General features: G+C 33.6%; 1 protein-coding gene across 4 annotated transcripts in view; it reads right to left on the bottom strand.

The window, feature by feature from the left end:
• The window catches only part of ROBO2 (roundabout guidance receptor 2), a 659,470-nt gene that overhangs the window by 129,814 nt on the left and 507,123 nt on the right, over positions 1–22,533 (bottom strand). For 2 of the 4 annotated variants that reach the window (XM_023758054.1, XM_006093705.3), the window contains exons 6-7: positions 21,910–22,037; positions 17,434–17,445 (exon numbers count right to left, since the gene is read on the bottom strand). In XM_023758054.1, coding sequence (XP_023613822.1) covers positions 17,434–17,445; positions 21,910–22,037 — 140 coding nt within the window. The remainder of the gene's footprint in view (positions 1–17,433; positions 17,446–21,909; positions 22,038–22,533) is intronic. The other 2 variants (XM_006093706.3, XM_023758055.1) reach the window with 1 other exon arrangement.

Below are 22,533 nucleotides of genomic sequence, written 5' to 3'. Positions count from 1 at the left end.
AACAATAATCGACATTCATTCAGTAAAGGCCTTTACTCAGAATTCTTTCAGTCCTTCAGGACCACATATGTGCAGATCCAAGAACAGAGTAAATGGAGGGCAGCCTCAAACACACAGCCTATTACTCATTCATAGAAGAACGCTAAGCATTTTTTCAGAAAAGTCACTGAGAGCTGTGGTAACTTATTTTTTGGTGTTCAATATACTGCCTCCTAATTCATCACATTCAACATATCCCAGGGACAAAAGGAATACATCTACTAAGTGAAATTTTCTATAATATAGATAACAGAAGACTGTTTAATAGGATGAAGAACTCAGATTTAGGGTCTATTTGAACATGTGGTTTATGTTGTCTTGTATTTTCAGAAAATTGCTTGCTTCTTACAATCTTCTTGTTATTTCCACACAATTCCACTGAATCAGCAGATACATTTTCTTGTTGTTGTTCTATGCTTTCTAACAAGAATGTTAGGTTAAATCAGTGTTACAAAACTACATTAGGAATAACTCTTAAACACTATAGGACTCGTTTTTTCAGTAGAGGTGTGAAGCCAACAGATATTTATACCAAAAAAGACTTAAGATGGTTCTCTGTCATCTATAATATCCAACAAAATTACGTCTATAAAGAAAAAGTTGAGCCTGGCCAGGGGCTCAGGCATTGGAAGTGTCGTCCCGTATACCCATAGGCTGGTTCTGGGTTGGGGTGCTTACGGTAAGCAAACTGATAGACTTCTCTCTTACATCAATGTTTCTCTCTCCTCTCTCTCTCCTCTTTCTCTCTAAAATCAATTTAAACAAACCACATATCCTCAGATGAGGATAAAAATAGTTGAAAGTTAATGTATAGTTATTTACTTCTTAGTAATCCCATGGGAAACAAGCTAAGTGACAATACGGACAGCAAGAAGTAGTGAGTAATATGTCTTCCATCTCATTATAAAAAATTAAAAAGTCAGTATAGTCAAAATCAGTTCACAGTCTTTAATAACAGTCACATATTCAGCTTATTAGTTCATTTATACTGCTCTGAATCAGAAACAATTTAATTTGTCTCATATGACTCATCATTAAAATCTTAGAGCCCAGAGGAGTTATAAAGTCCTTTTTATTTAATTTTTAAAATGTAATACACATTGAAATAATCAAACAAAACAGTAAATTAAAACAATGCAAACATATATTATAGTTTTATAAAATACATTTTTATTGATTTCAGACAGGAAGGGATCAGGAGAGAGAGATAGGACATCAATGTTGAGAGAGAATCATTGATCAGCTGCCACCTGCACGCCCCCTACTGGGGATGGAGCCTGCAACTTGGGCATGTGCCCTTGACCGAAATCGAACTTGGGACCCTTCAGTCCGCAGGCTGATGCTCTATCCACTGAGCCAAACCAGCTAGAGCTATTTTATAGTTTTAAGTATGCCATGCTTACTCTGCATCTATCATAGTAAAATTACCATCTGTACTATAAATATAACTACAGTCTTCCTTAAATTTGATTTTTGAAGTTTTCAAAAATTTTATGGTAGATGAGTGATTTTGCAAAATGCTTTTGGAATTTAGATCCTACAATTTTAACACAGCCCTTAAAACAGATCTCCCAAAATATGAACTGGGAAAGATCACATCTATGCATTTACTTATTTTAAAGAATATGATTTATCCATTTATTCATTCAAAATGGATTAATTGACTTAAATTATGAGAAATTCTGCTTGATACAGGTGATAAAAGCCAATTAAAAACATATAATGTTCTGGCCAATGGCAGAGACTTCTAAGTAAATAAATAAGTAAAAACAAATACAGTAGAGTATGATTTATATAATAGAAAAATGCAGAGGGCATTGGGGAGGAAAGCGCAGAAGAGCAGCAAACTAGAACAGGTAATGAGGAAAGAAGAGGAAAGATGTCGAGAGATGGCCATGCTTGAGTTGTGTTTTGATGTACTTTCGAAAGTTCACTTGATGAACAGAAGTAAGACTGTTTGTGATAAAGAGAAATAGACATAAGGGCAGTGGATCTGGATGTGTTGGGGGAGTGTAAGAATAAAATCAGGGGTGCAGAAGTGATGTAAGTAGGAACATATAATTTCTGTTAAAGGACCTTCAATTTTGTCCTTAAAAGTATGAAGATTTGTTCAAAGATGTTTATGCAAGAAAGATATAGAAAGACATGTTTTAGAAAAAATGGTATTTAAAGGAGTATAGGTTAGAAAACCTTATTAAGATGGGCAAAATATTCCATTGAAAATTACCATTCATAATAACATTTCATCAGAACTTCTAAAGGACAAAGAAATTCTGTAATATCATATTGTAATATTTACTATTAATGACATAATCTAAAAACACCAGAAAATTATAGTTTCTTGAATTTTTAGCCTTTCATGTGATGTTTATTTATATTGTACTTTTATTCCAAGTTATTATAAATACACTGTATTTCTAATATACCATATGGTTTTTTGTCACCAGAACTGAAGCCACATTAAGCTTCCTGGAATTGGAATCACTGTATAATTTTTTAAATTAAAAAATTAAGGTATTATGAAATATGTTTGAGAATTTACATGGTGTCCAGAAATGGAATAACTGGGCGATGAGGAATGTGCATCTTCAACATTGTCAAACTGCTCTCTAAGGAGTGTACTTACTTATGATCTACACAGTAGTGGTTAAGAATTCTTGTTGCTCCATATCCTTGCCAGCATTTGCTCCTTTATTGTGGTTTTCATTTATATTTTCTTAATTAGGATGAGATACGTTATCTCTTAGATGTTTATTTTTGTCTGTTCAGGTTTTCTTTGTGAATTGCTTGTTCATAATTTTTGCCACTTCCCGTTTTTTAAAATTGTGTTTTCTATTTATAGTTGATTTATAAGAGTTCACACACACACATACAGATGCACATATATTTACTTACGGACATATATATTCTGTATTATAATTTTTCTATGATTGTATAAATTTTAATTATCTTCTCCTAATCTGTAACTTGACTTTTTATTTGGATGATTTTTTTAAAAAGCTATATTGAAGTATAATTTGTATACCACAAAATCTATTTATTGTAAATATACAGATTGATGTGTTTTAGTAAATTTATGACTGGACAAACATTGCTACAATCCAATTTGGGGGCACTTTCATCACCTCCAAAAATTTCCTCTTGTCTAATTTCACCTCCCAATCCCATAGAGTTTTCCTTTTTTGTTGCTGAATAGTATTCCAATGTGTGGATATACCACATTTTACTTATTCACTCACCATTTGTATTATTCCCAGCTTTTAACTATTGTGAATAATGTTGCTATGAACATTTGTGTATAAATGTTGGGGCCAATATATATTTTGATGTCTTTTTGATAGATATTCCAGAATGGAAATGCTGACTGCATTTAATTCTGTGTTCAAATTTTGAAGAAACTGCCAAATAGTTTATAAAATGATTGTAACCCTTTTTCATTTCCACTAGCACTGTATTTTCTAAATAGGCTGATGACTTGAATGGTGGGTACATGGAGAAATGGTTTCTCCTAAGATGTGTAGTCACTAAGGTTATCTGCCTAATTATTTTTTATTTTAACTTTTATCCTGGCTGCCTAAGGAGCATCCCTCTGCCTGCAGAGCTGAGTGGTCAGCCGGGGATTTGTGCAGAGCTTGTGCTAGACTGTGCCAGGCTCGCCTGCCCTGGTGGACCTGCGTGTGGATCCGGAAGTCATTTGGACTTGCAGCCAGTTCTCCCATCTCCCTTGGTTTATCTCCAGGGATCTCCCTTGCACAAGTCTCTAGATCTGTAGCCACTGAGGTGTGTGGGGGAAGTTTATTTCAGCTCTTACCCAGGACATCTAAGACTGCAATCTGGGGCTGGCTAGCTGCTGGCTTTTCCCTGTTCATCGCTTTTAGGTGGAAAAACCGTGGGTGTTTGCTCCCCATTTCCCCCTTCAAGCACCATCTGAACTGAGCGACTCCTCCAGCAGCAAAGCCTCTGGTTGTACAGCCCTCCCAGCCCTGGCAAAACTCCAATTCTTACCAACCAAGTGGGGCAAGAAGATCACATATCCCTGCTGTTCTTACCCAAAATTCGAATAGCTTTTCAAGAACAAATGCTTTCCAAATCATTTAAAAAATTAAGATATTAAATAATTTGACATAGCAAAAGATTTACAGAGTATTCAACCTCAGAAAATGTCCATTCTTTCCTTTTGTCTTCAGAAGGTGGCCATCATAACAGATCGCATCAATCACTTTTACTTCTATAGACTCTCTCTGCAATCTTCTGTGATGGGATATCAGCTGGAGGAATTTAGTTTTGAGCTTTTGAAATGAAAACTGCGTCAATAATTCTTTTGATAACACTTCACAGTTCCAGTATTTCTGCCAGGTGGCATGAAAATGGTTTGAAAGGCAGTACTTGGCTGATAGCACCAGTGGGAGGGAATAGGCAGATAGGTGGCATTTTGTCAACACAGCCCAAGGACACAAAGTGTGCTGTACATTAAATGGAGTTTCTGAGATGGCTCTCATTGACTATAAGGAAACACGATTAGGTCCTCATGATGACAATTCAAAACACACATTTAGACCCGATGTGAATTACAGAGGTTGAGTTATAGTCCAGAAGAATATGCCAGTTACAGAAATGGCAATTCTCTTATGTACATCTAAGACAAAAGACTATAAAATGCATATTTATATCCTCTCTAAAACCCCCAAACATGAGAAGAATCTTTTGCAATGATGATATAATAACCTACTTGCTTAATCTGTTAAATGATTAGATCTTATTGCTGCAGCCATAACAAGAAATGAGATGAAGAAAACAGAGTAGCACAATTCAGTGTTCAATCACCACAACTTAAGAACAATAGCTATATTAAAAAATATGCTGTGTGATTTCTAGAGAAGTAGACCCAAATATGAAAAGGTCAATTAAGATCAGAGGTCTGGTATCATTTCCTTGAAATGGTTTTTGAGATTTAAATACAATGCGCTGTAAATTAGATTTGATTTCTGCTAAATTATGCTTTGATACTGCATTCAGCCCAAGCTGGCTTCAATCAAAGTCACGCTACAGCTCTGTTATGCTAATTCCCACTGGTGAGAGTGAGTGGGTGATATGGAAATCAGTTGGCTGAACATGAGTAGAAAGCAAGGCCAAGCATGAGGTGGGCTTGGAGATGAGGGGATGGAGGGCCCTAAAGGTTAATCACATCATGTTCAGAGTTGTTCTTTATGGGAAAATATGACTTTCTATGGCAAGCATGAACACGGAGCCAGTCACGCACAGTTGCATACATTAATGTGTGACAGGATGGTTGCAGACACACGCAGAGGCTGTCTTTCTTTGACTATAATGTGCCTGAGTGAATGGCTTCTTATTTTGTAATAATAAACATTTTGCACTTTGTATCTTAAACTCAAGTAGAAAACAACTTCTTGTGCTATTTAATATTTTTATTGTTAAATTCTGATACATTCTATAAGGAAAATTAGAAAGTACACTCTTCCATCATTTGCTTGTGTGAAAGATTTGCTGAGTCACAAATTGCTTAATACAATAACAATAATTTAGATTAATTGAGTGTTTATTAAGTGCCAGCGAGTGTACTAAAACATCCCCAGACATGATTTTATTTAATATTCAAAGAGCCCCGTGTCTTAACTGCTACCATTGTGTTGTGAAGACTAGTAAACTGAGTCTTATAAAGGGTGCACAGTGTTTTTAAAGATTAAAGCAATAGGTTGGAAATCAGGTTTGATTTCAGGTCCATCTGATGCCATAGTTGGAACTCCTAAACACTGAACTACTACATTAATTTTGTTCATTTCAAGCCATAATCTGACTGAGAATTTGTTGTATCTAGTTCTGAAAAGAAGGATGAAAATTATATGGTATGATTTTTAATATGGTATAATATTGTTAAAATCATAACATTATGTTTTTCCTGAAATTGCTTTCATTACTAAAGCATAAAACCTATTATCTTACTCCCTCTGTAATACCTGTAAGTACAACCTTCCTTAAGTATACTTAATACCAGTAATTCTTGATTCAAAAGCTGACAGTCCTTTTTCTATTGCTTGTCATTGAAATGCTTGCAAATTATTTTCCTCAGTGTAGCGTATTGGCTTCCATCAACTGACCCAAGATTTTACCATCCTGGCACTCACTTGTCCCCAAACTAACTCCAGGGTTGCAGCAGGCCAGTCTACTTCCAATCGCTCACATATGCATTTGCTTGCTCTTGCTATTAACCCATCTTGATATCCATTATCCTTTGATCCACCTTGTCCACAATGATTAACCTTAACACACTCTTATCTTGTACTTCCTTGTGCTCTTCCTACTTACAGGTACTTGTCCTTGCTTTGCATTGCCTTGTTTCTCTATTCCCACCTCCCTCCCCGTATGTGTTTTTACTTCCTCAGTTCAAGTTGTAAGCACTTACTGGTTTGGGATGCTGTCTACCATTCTGCATTGAATTGTGCCTTCATTTGGCCTGAACAAAGCCCCAAACAGTGAACATTAAACGAATGCCTTGGAACAGGAGTTTTTAAAAAAATGATTATTGATCTAAAGCAAATATTCAATGTTTGTGGGGTTTTTTTTCCCCATCTCATCATTCGGAAGGATATGACACATTCCCACCAGTGATAGTGACTCACTATTATAATAATTTGGGTGGAGGGATGTCAAAGAAAATATGTTGTTTGAAAAAAATATTCTAACTGATTCTGATATATCCATCTGTAGAAAGTTCCCCCACCCAAACTGAAAATTTATGCCACAAATACTATAAGTGAGTAGTAATCATTCCAGAGTGACTAAAATAATATAGAAAAATACAGACATTGTGTAACAACAGTCTAGGAAGTCCTACCAAAATTAGTTATAGGCATATCCCACGGAAAAAAAAATGGCTAACAAAAAGTCATTTCATTAAAATGCAATATAGATCCAGAGTGAGAGATGAATATTTACTCAGTTTATAATCAGAACAGTGTGGCTTCTAATTGATAAATGATTATTTGTTTCTTCAACTTCTTTAATTCTATTTAGTTTTTACTATTTAACACTTCACTTGATTTCAAAAGTATTTCTGTTAATAATATTGGAAATGCATAATGTCATAAAATATTTTATTTGAAACTTATTAACATATAATTCACTTCACAGGAAGCAATATATTTATAATGGAAAATATAATTTAGGAATATAGGATTTAAAATGATTATTTTTATAAAGCCAATTTAATCACATTTTATTCACTTGTCACTATCCAATGAATACAAATGATTAAATTGCTAAAATTCCTATCTTTCCAGTTAACCATTTTCTTACTGGGTTCATAGCAATAACTCTTCTAAATGAGTGATGTGTTTCTTTCTTAGCCAGAACCTTATATTTAGCTAATATTAAAAACTTTTTGTTCCATAATAAAAACAATATCTATATCTTTCACTTTCTCTCAACAATTGTTTTTTGATGTTGAAATGAAAAAAGAAAAGTACTAAATGGTTTACTGCTTTCATAAATATGGAAAATCAAATAAGTGGTCACAGGAAGTAGAATGACTACAGCCCTTGGATTCTTCAACCTACTTGAACTTCCCATTCTACTCTTCACCATGAGAAGTCTCACATATATCAACTGCACTCAATCCTTGTGTAAGTGGAGATGTTTTGCAACTATGCAGCTGTTACTCTACATTTTTAAATCACTTTTAGTGAAATTTATTGATTGTGGGAAGACTAATTTGAGGGTTTATATAATAGCTAAACTAAAAGTATTCCTGGTTATTCAAAATCTGATGACTAAAGTAGGCCATCAGACTAGTCAAATATATCACATAGTGTACTATAAAATACTATAAGTGGCCGTCTGCATTGACATGTATAGTAACTGTGAAAACAATTTTAAGGAGGGGTCACACGTACTGAATTTTGGTGGTACGTGTGACACACACAAAACAATCTGCAAGCATTTTGTGATAGCAGTTAAAATCATTTTCTTTGATTTATACTTACATATAATATGCTCTTCTCTGAAAAGTACAGTGAGAATATCAAAATGAAATGATTCTATTGTGATCTAGAGAACAGACAGAATGCCTTTGAAAAGAGTAAAGTCAAATCAGGCTCAAAATATCTTGCACTTTTGGATCTCATAGGCAAGCATATAAAATCACTATTAGAGTAAATAGCTATACACACATAGCTATTTTGTACTTGGCCCTAACTTTTGGTAAACATAATGGTAATAAAACTGTGGTAGAAATAAATTCAGATATTGGTTGGTACTTTAACTCATAACTAATTAATTATTTTATGCAGAAATTTATTGATTTTATTTTGTGTCCAGTTCTGATGGTACTTAGATCTCTGACTTTTGGAACTCAGTGCCAACCAGAGGAAACTCACATAAAAACAATCAAACATGACATAACAGGGTGAACATGCTAAGTGTTGAAATTCAGGATGTCCACCATTATGAGAGTAACCTGACTCAGTCTATCTCCAACTGTCAGGAAGGCATTGAGAAAGAGAAAAAGCGAGCTAGACATTGACTTGGTAAGGAAGGAAGGGTGGGAGGCTATTCCTCACAGAGGAACTCTATATGTTATGTTAGAGATAGGAGGTTTCCAGTGCACCGGGGCACCCTTACCCTCGCCTGGCTTCACTGCTCTTTGTCGGTCCAATTGAAGTTTCTGCAACTGAAGGATCACGTTAGTGAAACCATATAAGGTTATGTTAGGGAAACCATGTACTTTTTTATGTAAAATGGTCTTTCCTGGCTTTAGCAAGTCCAATTTAATCATTAAAGGTTAAATTGCAATAAATGTGAAAGTTAACTCATAAAGTACACTATATATATATAATTTTGAAATGTATTATATTTCAAATTACTAAAATATATTTCACTTTAATTATAGGTAAATACAAAAAATCATGTAAATATAGGAAACCAGTTTGAGAGGCAACATGCAAATTTCATAGAAATTTTGAATTATACAAAATTTATAAGTTGAGAACTTCTTAGAGAATCTGTCAGAATTTTAAACAGATTCTGAGTTGAGTTGCAAATCTCATTTTTTCCAGGTTATTCTGTCTTTTACTAATAGTAGCTTTACTTTTCTACTTACTTTTCTGACTAAGATACTATAATAAGAAGAAATACAATTTATAAAATAATAAAACTTTGTTTTCTTTAAGTAACTATTGATTCTAAAGAAAAATAGTATTAGCTTAAAATCTAGTAAATTATTAAATAAAGTGATATTTTTATTATTCTTTTAAAAAAAATCTTTTTTTTTCCAGCAGAAGAATAGTTCAAAGGGTAGTAAAAAAAATTATTTCTTGATCCTTAATTGGGAAAACTTCTCATATCATGGTAGAAGAGGATGTAAGTGTGGAGGTGAGGAGGAAAAATCTATAGCTTAACAATGGCTTTTCAAGTAAATGGTGAGAGATGACATCCATTTTCACTAACTTAACCTGTCAACTTGCCAGAACTGTCATGTCAGCATCCAGGGAAACCACGAGGGCTGATCACATCCCATTATCTCATATTTTTAGAAAAAGATTGCATGAAGATGCCAATCATAAAAAAGGGGGGGAAAACTTGCAACCAAGAAACAAATGTACTGATACTGGGGGCTGCTTAGTTAACGGAATTTTAATATGCAACTGCAATGTTTCTTAATAACATTAATTACACGCTTAGTAAGGCACCATCCTAACTCATTAGTGCCTTCTTTTTGTTGTATTTTATCTCTTACTAGCAGAATGAGGACTATGTGATTGGCCTGTTACCATTAACGTTGCTTAATCTTTTTATAGCCCTATTTAAAGCTGCTTGCATAAACATTTTCTAGGCAAGTATTACCTATGTATGCATATGTGTGTATCAATTAACTGCACCAACATTTGACGTGCCCCTACCACATATAGCGTTATGCTAGACCTAGAGGCAGCAGAAAGACAAATATAATAATGTACTTATTGACAAAGAGCTAATTGTTTTATAAGGCAGATGAAAATAACATCGCGAATATATCTGAGAAGCAATGTCATGAGAGAGATTTAAAACAGCATTAAGACATATTTAACTCAAATTTTAATTTAATTTGGTTAATATTTTCTAATGAATATAATTATGTACTATTCTCTTGAGTAACACTTATATGTTTAAATAAGTAATGTAGTAATTTAAATGTCATGATATAATACTCAGGTGTAATGCACATCATATTTTACAGTATGTATATCTGTACATATATACATAATGTATACGCCTAATGTATACATAATATATATCCATATAATATGCATTTTTATATGTAATATATATACACAGACACACATACTATAAAATTATATTATAATATATATCATGATAGTTCTTTCTGTTTACAAATTACTCATAAAAGTAAAACATTTTACTTTGTTACAGGTGTGATGTTAATGCTATTTCTTTTTGGAAATAGGTAGTAAAATCTCATAAAACTAATTTCATAATATTGTTTCTGGCCAGATAATTTACATTTTTCTAATAATTGCTATTTATAATATTTTAATTTGAAATTTTTATCCCCACCTGAGGAATGTTTATTGATTTTACAGAGAGAGGAAGGAAGAGAGACATCAATGTGAGGGAGAAATATTGACTAGTTGCCTCCCATATGTGCCCCAACCCGGGAATGAACCAACAACCTAAGTATGTGCCCTTATGGAAATTAAACCTGCAACCTTTTGGTTTATGGGATGATGCTTCAAATGACTGAGCCGCCCAGCCAGAGCTATAAAACTTTGATTTTTAACTACTAAGTTAACATGCTTTATGTTTATTTTATTTGACTTGAATAGACTCCAAAATTAATGAATATTTAACTTTTTATATATTTAGGTTAAGATAATGGGGTAAAGACTTATAGCTCAACTTTCTTCTATTGAATATAATAAAATAAATGAATAAAATGGGAAAACTACCATAGCCAAAATCTCCAAACCCAAATTGTGAAGTACCCCTTCCAAACATAGTCAAGTCTGGAGGAAAATGAAAAAACATTGTGACCACCAACTAGTCCCAATACACAATCCTCTATCAATACTGATTTTACAAGAATTATCTGTCAACATTGTGAGAGCCCATTCCACAATCTTTTGATGAGAAAGAAGCATCAGGAATCAAGAGAGAGACTTGGTAAATCTGAGACACAGCTTTATAGATTAACAGTTGAAATTTAAAAGTCAGGGGAGAAGGTATTCAAGGAAAGAAAAAGACAAGCCTGCTACAAGATTTTAAGGTGCCCTCCCCCCTGGAGATAAAGAATCTGTATCTTCCAATAATTACCCAAGGAAACACATAAATACTTTAGAATAAATAGTTGTTCATAATCTAAATGAAATTACATATAACAGGATCTCTCAAAAATGAGAAATGAAGAACTAAAAAAAGGATAAAGAGACTAAAACACAAGAGATTAAGAATGTTGTATTCAAATTTAACTAGGAAATGAACAAAAGATAAGATAAAATTAAAGAAGCAAACTCTACTTTAGAAACATGAAGAAATGATAGTTGCCCTTTAAAAAGTTGGGGAGCTGATAAATAGGCATCAAGACACATATATAAATAAAATTAAATTAATAAAATTCAAAATTATTAAAACTATTATAGAAAAGTTAATAAATATGGAATCGGGACAAAGGAAAGTTAATTTAACTCATGTATTTGAAAAAAAAGAAGAAAGACAACAAACATATTCAGAAATAAACAGGAGAAAATATTCTTAAAAGAGAGTAAGTTAAAACATGGCTCTGCACATTCAAATGGCTTGTTGCATCCAGGATGACCAGGACCAAGATCTAACCCAACAAAGTTGTGGAAGAAGGAACTACATTAGTATTTATTTAGTAAAGAGCATCCCGGACAAGGATAAATATATTCTTTAAGCCCCAGACTTCGTTATAGTACCAGTCAATACCAAGACAATGAAACATTTTCACTAAAGTGTGAGGAAAAGAAAGTCTGACTCAATAATGTCATACCTATTCTTTAATTTAGAGGCAATGAGCAGACATTGTTAAACACACAAGGCCCTTCCAAGAGAATCACGTCAGTGGCTAAAACCAGCTAAGCATGTGAAGTAACCAGTACTTGTTTTTTCTTCAAAAATGAATATTAACTTAAGATATGTTGAATGTTTCACATTATGGAAACTGTTGGAATATACAAGACAAAACAGAATGTTCTTGCTGTTCTAAACTGCTATTTAATCAAAACATAAGGAGCAATGAAAAACGTGATGCTTAAAAATAATTAAATGGGACTCTGCATAAAGTAGCTAATTAGTGCCAGATGCAGGAAACATTAGTACTTGTAGGGGGGAGATGATTACCTCAGGTCATGGGGTAACAGCTTGTCCAAAGAACGTCTGCAGGGAGTGAAAACATAGGTTTCCACCTAAGACTCAGGATGTCTTTTGCAGAAAAGTGGATCTCAGCATGAAAGGGTTCTTACAAGATACCTACATGTTTCCCAATTTTTTTAGTTTTCAAGGCTGGGTGCAGCGCAGTGGTGTGGAAAATATCAGTTGCATTACTCTAAGACTTAGAGTAATGTCTGTTTTATAATTTTCCCTAAATGAGTTTTTAAACACTCTTTTTCCATTGAACTTCTTGGTGGCCTCAATAAAATGCTCAGAGCATATTAAAACAAAACTGCACTTCAAATAGAACTTTCAAAAATTAATATATATTTAATTTTTGTATTTGAGCAGTTAAAGGATTTGAAAAATATATGTTCTTGTAGATTTCTGTTTAGAATAGTGGCTGCTTCTTTAAAATAATAATAATAAAATATGAGGATTTTGCCCAAAACATATTTTTCTCAATATTTATAAACTCTTGCTTATGAGCATGTGTGGATATTTATATTCTTATATCCAAAGGAAACATTTTTCTCAATACTTATAAACTCTTGTTTATAAGCATGTGTGGACAATTATATTCTTATATCCAAAGGAAACATACTTTTGAGTCACTAAATTAGAAATACTTGGAAGTTTCTCTAAAGTTATGTGTTGTCAGTTTGCTTTTGATATTTGAAACAAGTGAAGCTTTTAGTTTCCACACTGGAGGCAATCAGCACCTAGCATATGGTGCTTGAGATGCTGAACGAAGCAGGGCTCAGCTTCACAAGCAAGGCAGCTGGTAGATTTGCCGGTTCTTTTCCAAATTACTCATCATGTTTTGAGTTGCTGCTGGAAAAAATGTGTTGCCCATCTCCAAAATAGATGTTCTTTTTTATTTTTAAGCTTGGGAAAGACTTCCAACTGAAAATAAGACAGATGGGTATAGGAAGCGAGATATTTGTCCCTATTTAGATCATTTTCTTCTATCAATTACCTAATCAGAAGTGTTTGTTAAATAAATGAATATTTCAGCACTTACAGTTACCTGTGTCCTAGGATGTACTGTTGCTCTTCATATAAAGAGTGCCTCTAGGACAGTAAAAGGGCAAAACCATAGGAAGGGCTGGTGAATTTTTAGTGACCTAAATGGCATTTGTCTAGGTCAGTGATGGCGAACCTTTTGAGCTCGGCGTGTTAGCATTTTGAAAAACCCTAACTTAACTCTGGTGCCGTGTCACATATAGAAATTTTTTGATATTTGCAACCATAGTAAAACAAAGATTTATATTTTTGATATTTATTTTATATATTTAAATGCCATTTAACAAAGAAATATCAACCAAAAAAAATGAGTTCACGTGACACCTCTGACAAGCGTGTCATAGGTTCGCCATCACTGGTCTAGGTTTTGTGGTAACCAGTGAATAAGGACTTGGATTAAAGGGCTCATTTTGAAGTGTAGAACACACAGAAGACGAGTAAGTGAAATCTGGAGAATGCTATCCTCCATTGGCAAGCGTGTGATTGTCGGCTTTCAGTAATATTTTCCACACTGAGGATCCTCTACTACATCAAGACTTATTCTTACATTCTCAAAAGCACAAGCCAGACGAGTTTATTCCAGTTGTAAAGTACATAGATTTGCCAATTCTTTAACTCAGATACAGCTCACAGGAGTCATGCATTTGGACAAAAGTCCCGATTTAGAGGTTTATAATGATTTCTAAATGTACTTTCCACACAGACTACCAAAGTTGCATCTGGCATACAATGTAGGCATTGGTTCCTGAATCTATTAGTATTCTGGAATCTGCATATATTTCTAATTTTCATTTGAAAGCTTTAGATAGGAACAACTCACTGAAGTTTTTATAAATTTTATGTACTTGGTACGTATATCTTCAGCTGTTTTTCTCCCTTTTCTGCAATTTTTACCTTTAAAGTTATTGGTAAGAGATTCAAAGTTGAAAAACTTACATAGTCCACTATCAAATATTAACATTAATGTATGTAGTTTTCTATTATTTCAATATTTAATTAGATTTTATTTGATTTGTATCTTTGGACCTTTCAATAAAAGGTGACATATCTAGAGTTCCTGAATTAAAATTGATGTACAAAGTTGATGTAAAGAAAAAGCAGGCTAATTTCTTCATTATCAGTTTCTCCTTTGGTGATCCAATAACAGCATATCCATCATTCAGTTTTCAAAATTAATAGTAGTTGTCAAGTTTAAAGTATAGTTCTTCATATTTCTGAACATTGTCATACGTCATTTGAAATAGATTTATTAAATGACAGGCTTTCCCAGAATAAAGTATAATGTGTCAAGAAGCTATTCTTTAGTTCCAGTCCAATGGGAATCTAAGAAATCATTTGAAACAGAATAAAAAACAGAAATAACTTGTAAAATGCCTTGGACATGACAAATGCATCTTAATACTACTCTATGTGCATAATAGTTTCTAAACAATATATTTTGTATTTATGAGTTTAAAATATATTTGAAATTATTAACAAATTGTTCTATTTGGGGGGGACTTTAGAAATAATATAAATCAAGTGGTCATGGTTCATTGGCAAATGGTTACTCTATATAAAGATATATAAATTAAATGTGATTTTTCCTGTTAATTTGTAGTTATTATTTTATTATTTCCCATTCACTTCTTGATTTTTGATGCCATATCATAATGTGCAAAGTTATCACAGTAGCATGAATTCTTATAAATACAAAAAATGAAGCTTAAAACTATAATCTATTCCTCATTTTTCTAACAACCTCAATAGAAAAAGCATGACCAATTTAATAATTGTGTTTTAAAAAAGTCTGCCATTTATGTTCAATTAACTGTAAGCCATAACTGTATTTCAAAAATATTAAAATGTGAAAAAATGTTTCTCAGAAACTAGGAATATGTTAACCAATGTTGGCATAAAAATTCACATAAATTATCAATCTTGAACTAAATTAATTCCTACAGCAGCTTTATAAGTCAGTATTATTCTCCCCATGTTATAGACAAAGAATCTGAGAATCAAGGATATTAAATAACTGACAAAGAAATTACTGCTCAGAAATACTAGAGCAAAAATTCAGGTTGAGAAACCAAAGTTTGATTTTATTATACTTTCTATCCATGTAAGTATATACTATCCTAATATATAAAGAGGCAGTGTCTGTCACGACCTAAACATCTGGATGGATGACCGAACACCAGGCTAGGGTCCCGGCCGGTGCGGTGGAAGTCAGTCCTGGGTCCTGGCCTCACATGGCAGGAGTCAGTCCTGGGTCCTGGCTGCCGCAGCGGGAGTCAGTCCTGGCCTGCAGCGTGGCGGCAGGAGGGAGCTGTGGGAATGGAGCCATGCTGCCATTGGACTGGCCTCTTGGTCCCTCTCCCCGCCTGCAGGCTCTGGGGAAACAGAGCCATGCTGTGATCTGGAAATCTTGGTCCCTCTCCCCGCCTGCAGGCTCTGGGGAAACAGAGCCATGCTGTGATGGGACTGGACCCCACCCGAAGGGTCCTGGATTGAGAGAGTGTGTAGGCTGGGCTGAGAGACCCCCCAAGTGCACGAATTTAATATAATAATAAAGTTTGTCATGTTTCAACAAATGGGAAAGAAGATTATAAATTTGGACCAATATGCATCAAACAATGAATGACAAGCCAGTATATTAAGAAAGCTTTTAAAGTAAGATGGAACATTTATAAAGCTATGTTGAATTGAGTAAATTACTGAGATATCTTGGTGTAATAAAGAAGCAGTGTATTAGATTCGTTCATTCATTCAACCATCCATCCATTTATGCATATATCTATTCATTTACCTATAACACAACTAGAAGCCCAGTGCACGAGATTCATGCACTGGGGGAGGGGGGTCCCTCAGCCTGGCCTGCACCCTCTCACAGTCCGGGACTCCTCAGGGGATGTCCACCTGCTGGCTTAGACCCAATCCCCCTAGAGATTGGGCCTAAGCTGGCAGTCAGACATCCCTCTTGCAGTCTGGGGCTCTCACAGTCCAGGACCCCTTGCTCCTTACGGCCTGCCCGCAGCGAAGGCAGGAGAGGCTCCTGCCACTACCACTGCATTCACCAGCAGTGAGCCCAGCTTCTGGGTGAGCGCCTGACCAACAGAAGGCAGCTCCTGCAGTCAGCATCTGCCTCCTTGTGGTCAGTGCGTGTCATAGCCACTAGTTGGTCAATTTGCATATTATATTTTTATTATATAGGATTACCAAGGTTTCTTTTACCTAATCACATTTATTGGTAGGTTAAGCTAAACTTTCAAAAAATGCAGACAGGTTATTAAATCAATGAATTTAAAAATAATTTATCTTCCAAATATTTACCAATAATAACCACTTACATTACTGCAAGCAAAAGCTGTTCACTTCAATTTTGCAAAGCCAAATGAAGGATGAAATATATTGAAACCAAAAACTTTTCATGCCAAAGAACATAGCTCATTACTTTCTTTTCCTCTTAGTTTAAATAACTATTTATAATAACTTGAAGCATTCTACTAAATGTATTTAAATAGGTATGCAGATAAGAAGTATGCAGCAGTTAAAATGCTCTTAAAAAGCAAAGACCCCAAACAGCTTAAAATAAGGGAAGTACACAAAATGATCGAACTTCTTAATTTATTCATACATAACTAATTTTTGAATATCAAACATAACTAATAATTGATTATTTTATACATACCAGAAAAGGGAGTATTGTATTTCTCTCAAGAAAAGTTTGCAGTTTATAATATTAACCATTCATATATTCTTTTAGAAGAAAATTGTTAGCTATTCATTGTTAAAATAGCAGAAGTCACTACAAAATTGTTTATCAAAGTGATGAAAAGATCAGAAACAACTTTTACAGAAGACAGTCCCTCAAGCAATATTTTAACAGGGATGAATATATTTCATTCTGTCAATTTCTACTATGCATGAGTTATGAAGAACTGTACAAAGCCATGCTAAATGGATAGAAGGATGGCTACTTACCAACAGGGCGAGCTGTAGACATTACAATGGTGTGGTGAGAACATAAAAAAGAAATTAAAAGAAAAGAAAATTATCAGAATGCATGATGTGTAATGTTACATTTAAGTATGGACAGTAGAATGATTTCTAGTCATAATTCAAGTATGAACAGAATGTCTGAGTTTGATAAAACTGAACGTTATAATGTAATTCTAAGAAAGTAATTATTTTTGCATGCCAGGATTAACTATAAGCAATTAGAGAAATTTTATGTAAAGTCATATCTTCATCACTTAACTATAGTTATAATTTCAATGGTGTTTTTAGAGTTAAAAAGCCTTGTGCTACTGTAAAGTTAAGAATCTGATTACTCTAACTATTCAAGTCACAGACTAGCAAATGTCATGTCAATAAAAGAAGGCCTCACTGATTTAAATAGCAATTGGTTTTTAAGCATGGTTAGTCAGAACCATTATAGGACTACAGAAAAGCCCAGGACACTGCTTTTCAGCCAATAATAAGTTAAGATCACATCACTTTTCATCCCTGGACAGGGCGGATGAAAATATAACAAATAGGTTGGAACATCTTTAAAGATTTCAGCTGAGTAGCTCCCTAACTACTGTTAAGCTTTTTCTTATTTTGGCAGAGGGCAGGAAGCAATGACTGACAAGTTGATTCCTGTTCACACTGAAAATGGCTTTCAAACTGGTGCTTCAATAAATTGTTATTTTTATTTTACTGTAACTTTCAATTACTAAAATCAGTAGTAATAAGTTGCCTCTATTACTAATGCACAGAAATTATAAGAGACACACATGAGCTTAGTAACATTTTTTAAAAAATGAATAATGCTAAATCAACTTAGATAGTAAACCACTTTATATAAAAAGCAATAGGCAAATATAGAACATATGGTCCCATTTTTTAAATGAAGAAGAAATACATGTAGTAGCATTTAAACTTTTACAAAATCATACATTAAAAATATAAATTTATTAGACAAGCATTTCACCCATATCCTAGCGAATGAAGCTCTAATGTATATGAAATGAGACTCTAGAACTGATGGCTAGTTTCATCCTGATGATGTTTCATGAGGAATGATGAGATACATATGGCCTTTCAAACCATGTTTATAGATACTCATTCACTCAACACACACATCATAATACAAACATTGTGCAATCTCTGAACAATACTAGAGTTGCTTTTATGTGAGATCCATGGTTTTGTAATATTCACAATTGAAAGGGGAGGTTAAGACAATTCAAAGAAAAATAAAGTAATTATAGTAGCAGTATGAAAACTCTAGCGTGCTCCATAGTCTATGATGGGTTTACTATAGTAACAGGAATAGAAGAATTTGCCCAATGTATAACAATTTATTTTTGTTTTTTGTTGTTGTAGGGGACACATGAAAATAATAACCAAGAATAAGACAACAGACTAACATCATAAAGTTGTGGCTTATTCTCACTGACAAGATTTCGATTAATTTTGCCAATGTCCAATAGAAAAATAACTGTCTTTCATTTTTAAATTTGTATTTTCATGTGCCATCCTAAGCTGAATCTTAAACATAATGTTTCCTATACATAGAAACAAAGCAGCATTTTGATTCTATGCTATTAAACAGTGATAAAGAAGAAACCATGGTGAGAAATCATTTTTTTAAGAAAAGAAAACACATTTGTTTTTTACTTAGTCTAACTAAGTAAGTTTCAAAAAAAAATTAAGGAATTATTGCCCTACAAGCAAAATGGTTATTCCAATGAAGTCTTAATTTATGCAAAGCCAATTTGAGCAATTGAAAAATAGAGAAACATTGTGTTTACAAATATGCAGTTTGAGTTAACACATTTTGAAGGTAATCTTAAAAGTTCTGTTAGATCATGAATTATTTGATTAGAATATAAATGCTAGGACGTTTGTTGTCCACCATCATTTCTTTCAAATTTTATGTTTGTCAAGTCACCAAAAGAAGCTACTTGCTGTCAAGTTAAATTGTATAGACTATTTTCACCATATTTTTGAAATGGAAAACCAACTACTAAGTCACTCTTTCAGATTTTGATTATAAAATTTATTTTCCTTTTCCCCATTTGGCTAAAGTGAACATTGTGATAAAATTTTAGCAGAAACATCACAATAAAATCTCTTGTCTTTGTTACATATCAGCATTTAATCCCAGAAAAACAAAACAAAACAAAAACAAAAACAAAACAAAACAAAACCCCAATAGGTGAATGTTGTCAAAATCAGCAAATTAAAATAAACTGTGTCCCTGCATTAAATTGATGAAAATAGATGTGGCCTATTGGGTCAGAGTTTACCCTGTTCTAATAAAACAAGCAAAGGAAGGACTGAACATTTCATTTATGTGCATAGAAAAATGAGCACAGAAAAAATGTCATAGATAATATTTTTTTCCTGTTAACCTGTTAGCATGAGTAATCCCAACTTCTTTTTCTAATGATTAAAATATTTAAATAATATTTTATTCTACTTTCTATTGTATTATGGAGATTTTTTTTTCTGTGGCCGGTTTGAGGACTCAGTGTTGGATGAGTTATAAATATACACCACACAGATTAAACTCTCTATTCCATCCACAAGGTTTGCTGATTTAAAAAAAAATCCTATTAAAAATGAATAACTCTTTCTATTAGTTTTGTAAGTTAGCTTCAAATGTAAAGGTCCATGCAGGAGGAGCATGCTTTGTTAAATGAAATGTTAAACCTGAAACTTTCAACAAATTATGAAAGCAATTAGCTTGGAAAGATCTTAAAGCAAACAGAACACTTCAAGTCTCATTCACCCAGGCATTCAAGTATAAAGGAACCCTGCTGCTTCTACAAACAAACAACTCCTCACATTTTCTCACCATTTGTTTAGTCAGCAAATAGTTTTTGAATGGAACATTTCTTTGTTGCTTGTTTATTTTTCCCCCATTCACTTCAGAAAAAAACAAACAAACAAACTTTGGGGGGAATTTGGTCGAGTGAATTATTTTTGCAAAGGACTGCTTAGAGAAAAACAAACATATGTATAAATATAAAATCAGCTATAGAGAATTCAGGTTAAATATAGTAAAGAGGCTTATAGAGGCTCATGTTTTGACCATATGTAATCAGTATGTACATTCAATTGATATATAATCATAACTTTTTATGATGTGTTGCCCAATGAGAAATGAAAATATTTTTAAGCAACTAGCTTGCCAATTTTGCCTAATGTGTTTTGTATATCAGTTCACATCAAACTGGGGGGAAAATTAAAGTAGATGGAATAGAAATGGAGCAATTGGAAATTATAGAAATTACCAATGTTTTCCAGGTATCCAGAGTGCGTATGTCTCCTGGTAATTATCTGAAGGAAGGTGAGGGTTTTCTTTATGATTTGATGCCCAAATTATAGGTCTGACAAAAAACAATTTGAGAACAACCAACCCAAGTTCCCTTAAACCTTTCTCCTAATCTTATGAAAAGTTTTGGGAGCAAAGCTGCACAAGAGTAAGAGGTATGACTAAACAGGGTGAGCAGTAGCTGAGACCTGCATAGAGTGTGCAGCCAGCCTCCTCATCGGAAGGCTGAGAGGAGAAAGTGTCAGGGGAGTGGAAGAAAGATTAAAAGAATGAGCAGGGGATGCATTTGCCTGTTTCTGTCTAAAGTTCGTTGAGAGTAAACAATACCACAGATAATGTCTATTTGGCCAGAGTTAGTGTGGCTGTCTGCTTGGTACTACTTGGTACCTTGGGCTATGTAATTTACTCATATGGATCAGTGTGCACCACCAGGAAGAGAGTTAATTCATTCTAGTTCACCGTAGGGTTAAGTAATGCTTTCCTTCACTTATAAGCAATTCCAGGGAGTCTATAAACGAACATTATCCCATGACTGAGAAAGTGCATGACACCCAGAAAGTGAAAGTTATTATAGGAGGAGCGCTGGCTATTTCAATTATTTAAGGCCAGTGAACTTCACAAATCACTCTCTAAATCAGATTTTCTCAACGGGGGAGCTCCTTTGTATTCATTTTTCACCTTTTGAAGCAGTGTTACGTTTTTTTTGTGTGTGTTTTTTCCAGATTGCTTTTTGAATGCTGGAATAAAAAAGAATTTTAAAACAGTACTCTGCAAGTATAAAGTGACAAACTACTAAACTGAAACACAAAGTAATTTTGAAATTAACCACATTTAAAAGCAACAAATAGTTCAAAGCAATGGAAATATAAATATCTATTTTTAAGATTTATTTTAAAATCATGTTAGCTATTATTTATTTTTAAAAATTAATTACTTCAAATAATCATCCCTTTGAACACAAATTTGAAAGTAATTTTACCTCAATTAATAATACAGTGTATACAAAATCTATGCCTTTTAATATAATAATAAAACAGGGTAAGCTATTATTTTGATGGTGGGTTCACTCACCCATGTAACTAAATGTTAGCCTGCTGGTCCAATCATGTTACACATCTTCGGTCTCTTACCTCGAACAGTCAGGGTGGCAGAGGCTTCCACTTTTCCAACCCGATTCTCGGCAATACACATGTAAGTGCCTTCATCTACACTCAAGGCCTTTTTAATTCTCAGTGTGTAGTCATCTTTGATGTCATATCTGTGTAGAATATAAATTGGTTTTATTAAATAGCTTTGGTTATATTTAGATAACAGTTCATTTTTCTACTCTGTTTTGCCTGAAATAAAATAAAACGCACACACACACACACACACACACACACACACAAACACACACAACACACATGCACACACACACACACACACACACACGCCATTCAGCCATATAGTGTAATGCTTAGATTAAAGGTATTGCTAATATGATCATTAATTTCATATCTGATCTCCAGGTGCTTGATTATTAATTACCTATTTTTATATATATACACAACCCTTGCCACATCCTAATTATCAAATGTGTTCAAAAAACTCAAAAACATTTCTTCACAAAGATAAATGCACCCTTATGTTCATTGAAGCATTATTCACAGTGGCCAAGACATGGAGACAACTAAAGTGCCTTCAGTAGAGCATTGGATAAATAGATGTGGTCCATATATACTATGGAAGACTATTCAGCCATAATAAAAGATGAA

Source organism: Myotis lucifugus, unplaced genomic scaffold (assembly GCF_000147115.1).
Source record: "Myotis lucifugus unplaced genomic scaffold, Myoluc2.0 scaffold_120, whole genome shotgun sequence".
Classification (NCBI taxonomy): Eukaryota; Metazoa; Chordata; class Mammalia; order Chiroptera; family Vespertilionidae; genus Myotis; species Myotis lucifugus.
This window is presented reverse-complemented; position numbering and strand designations above follow the sequence as displayed.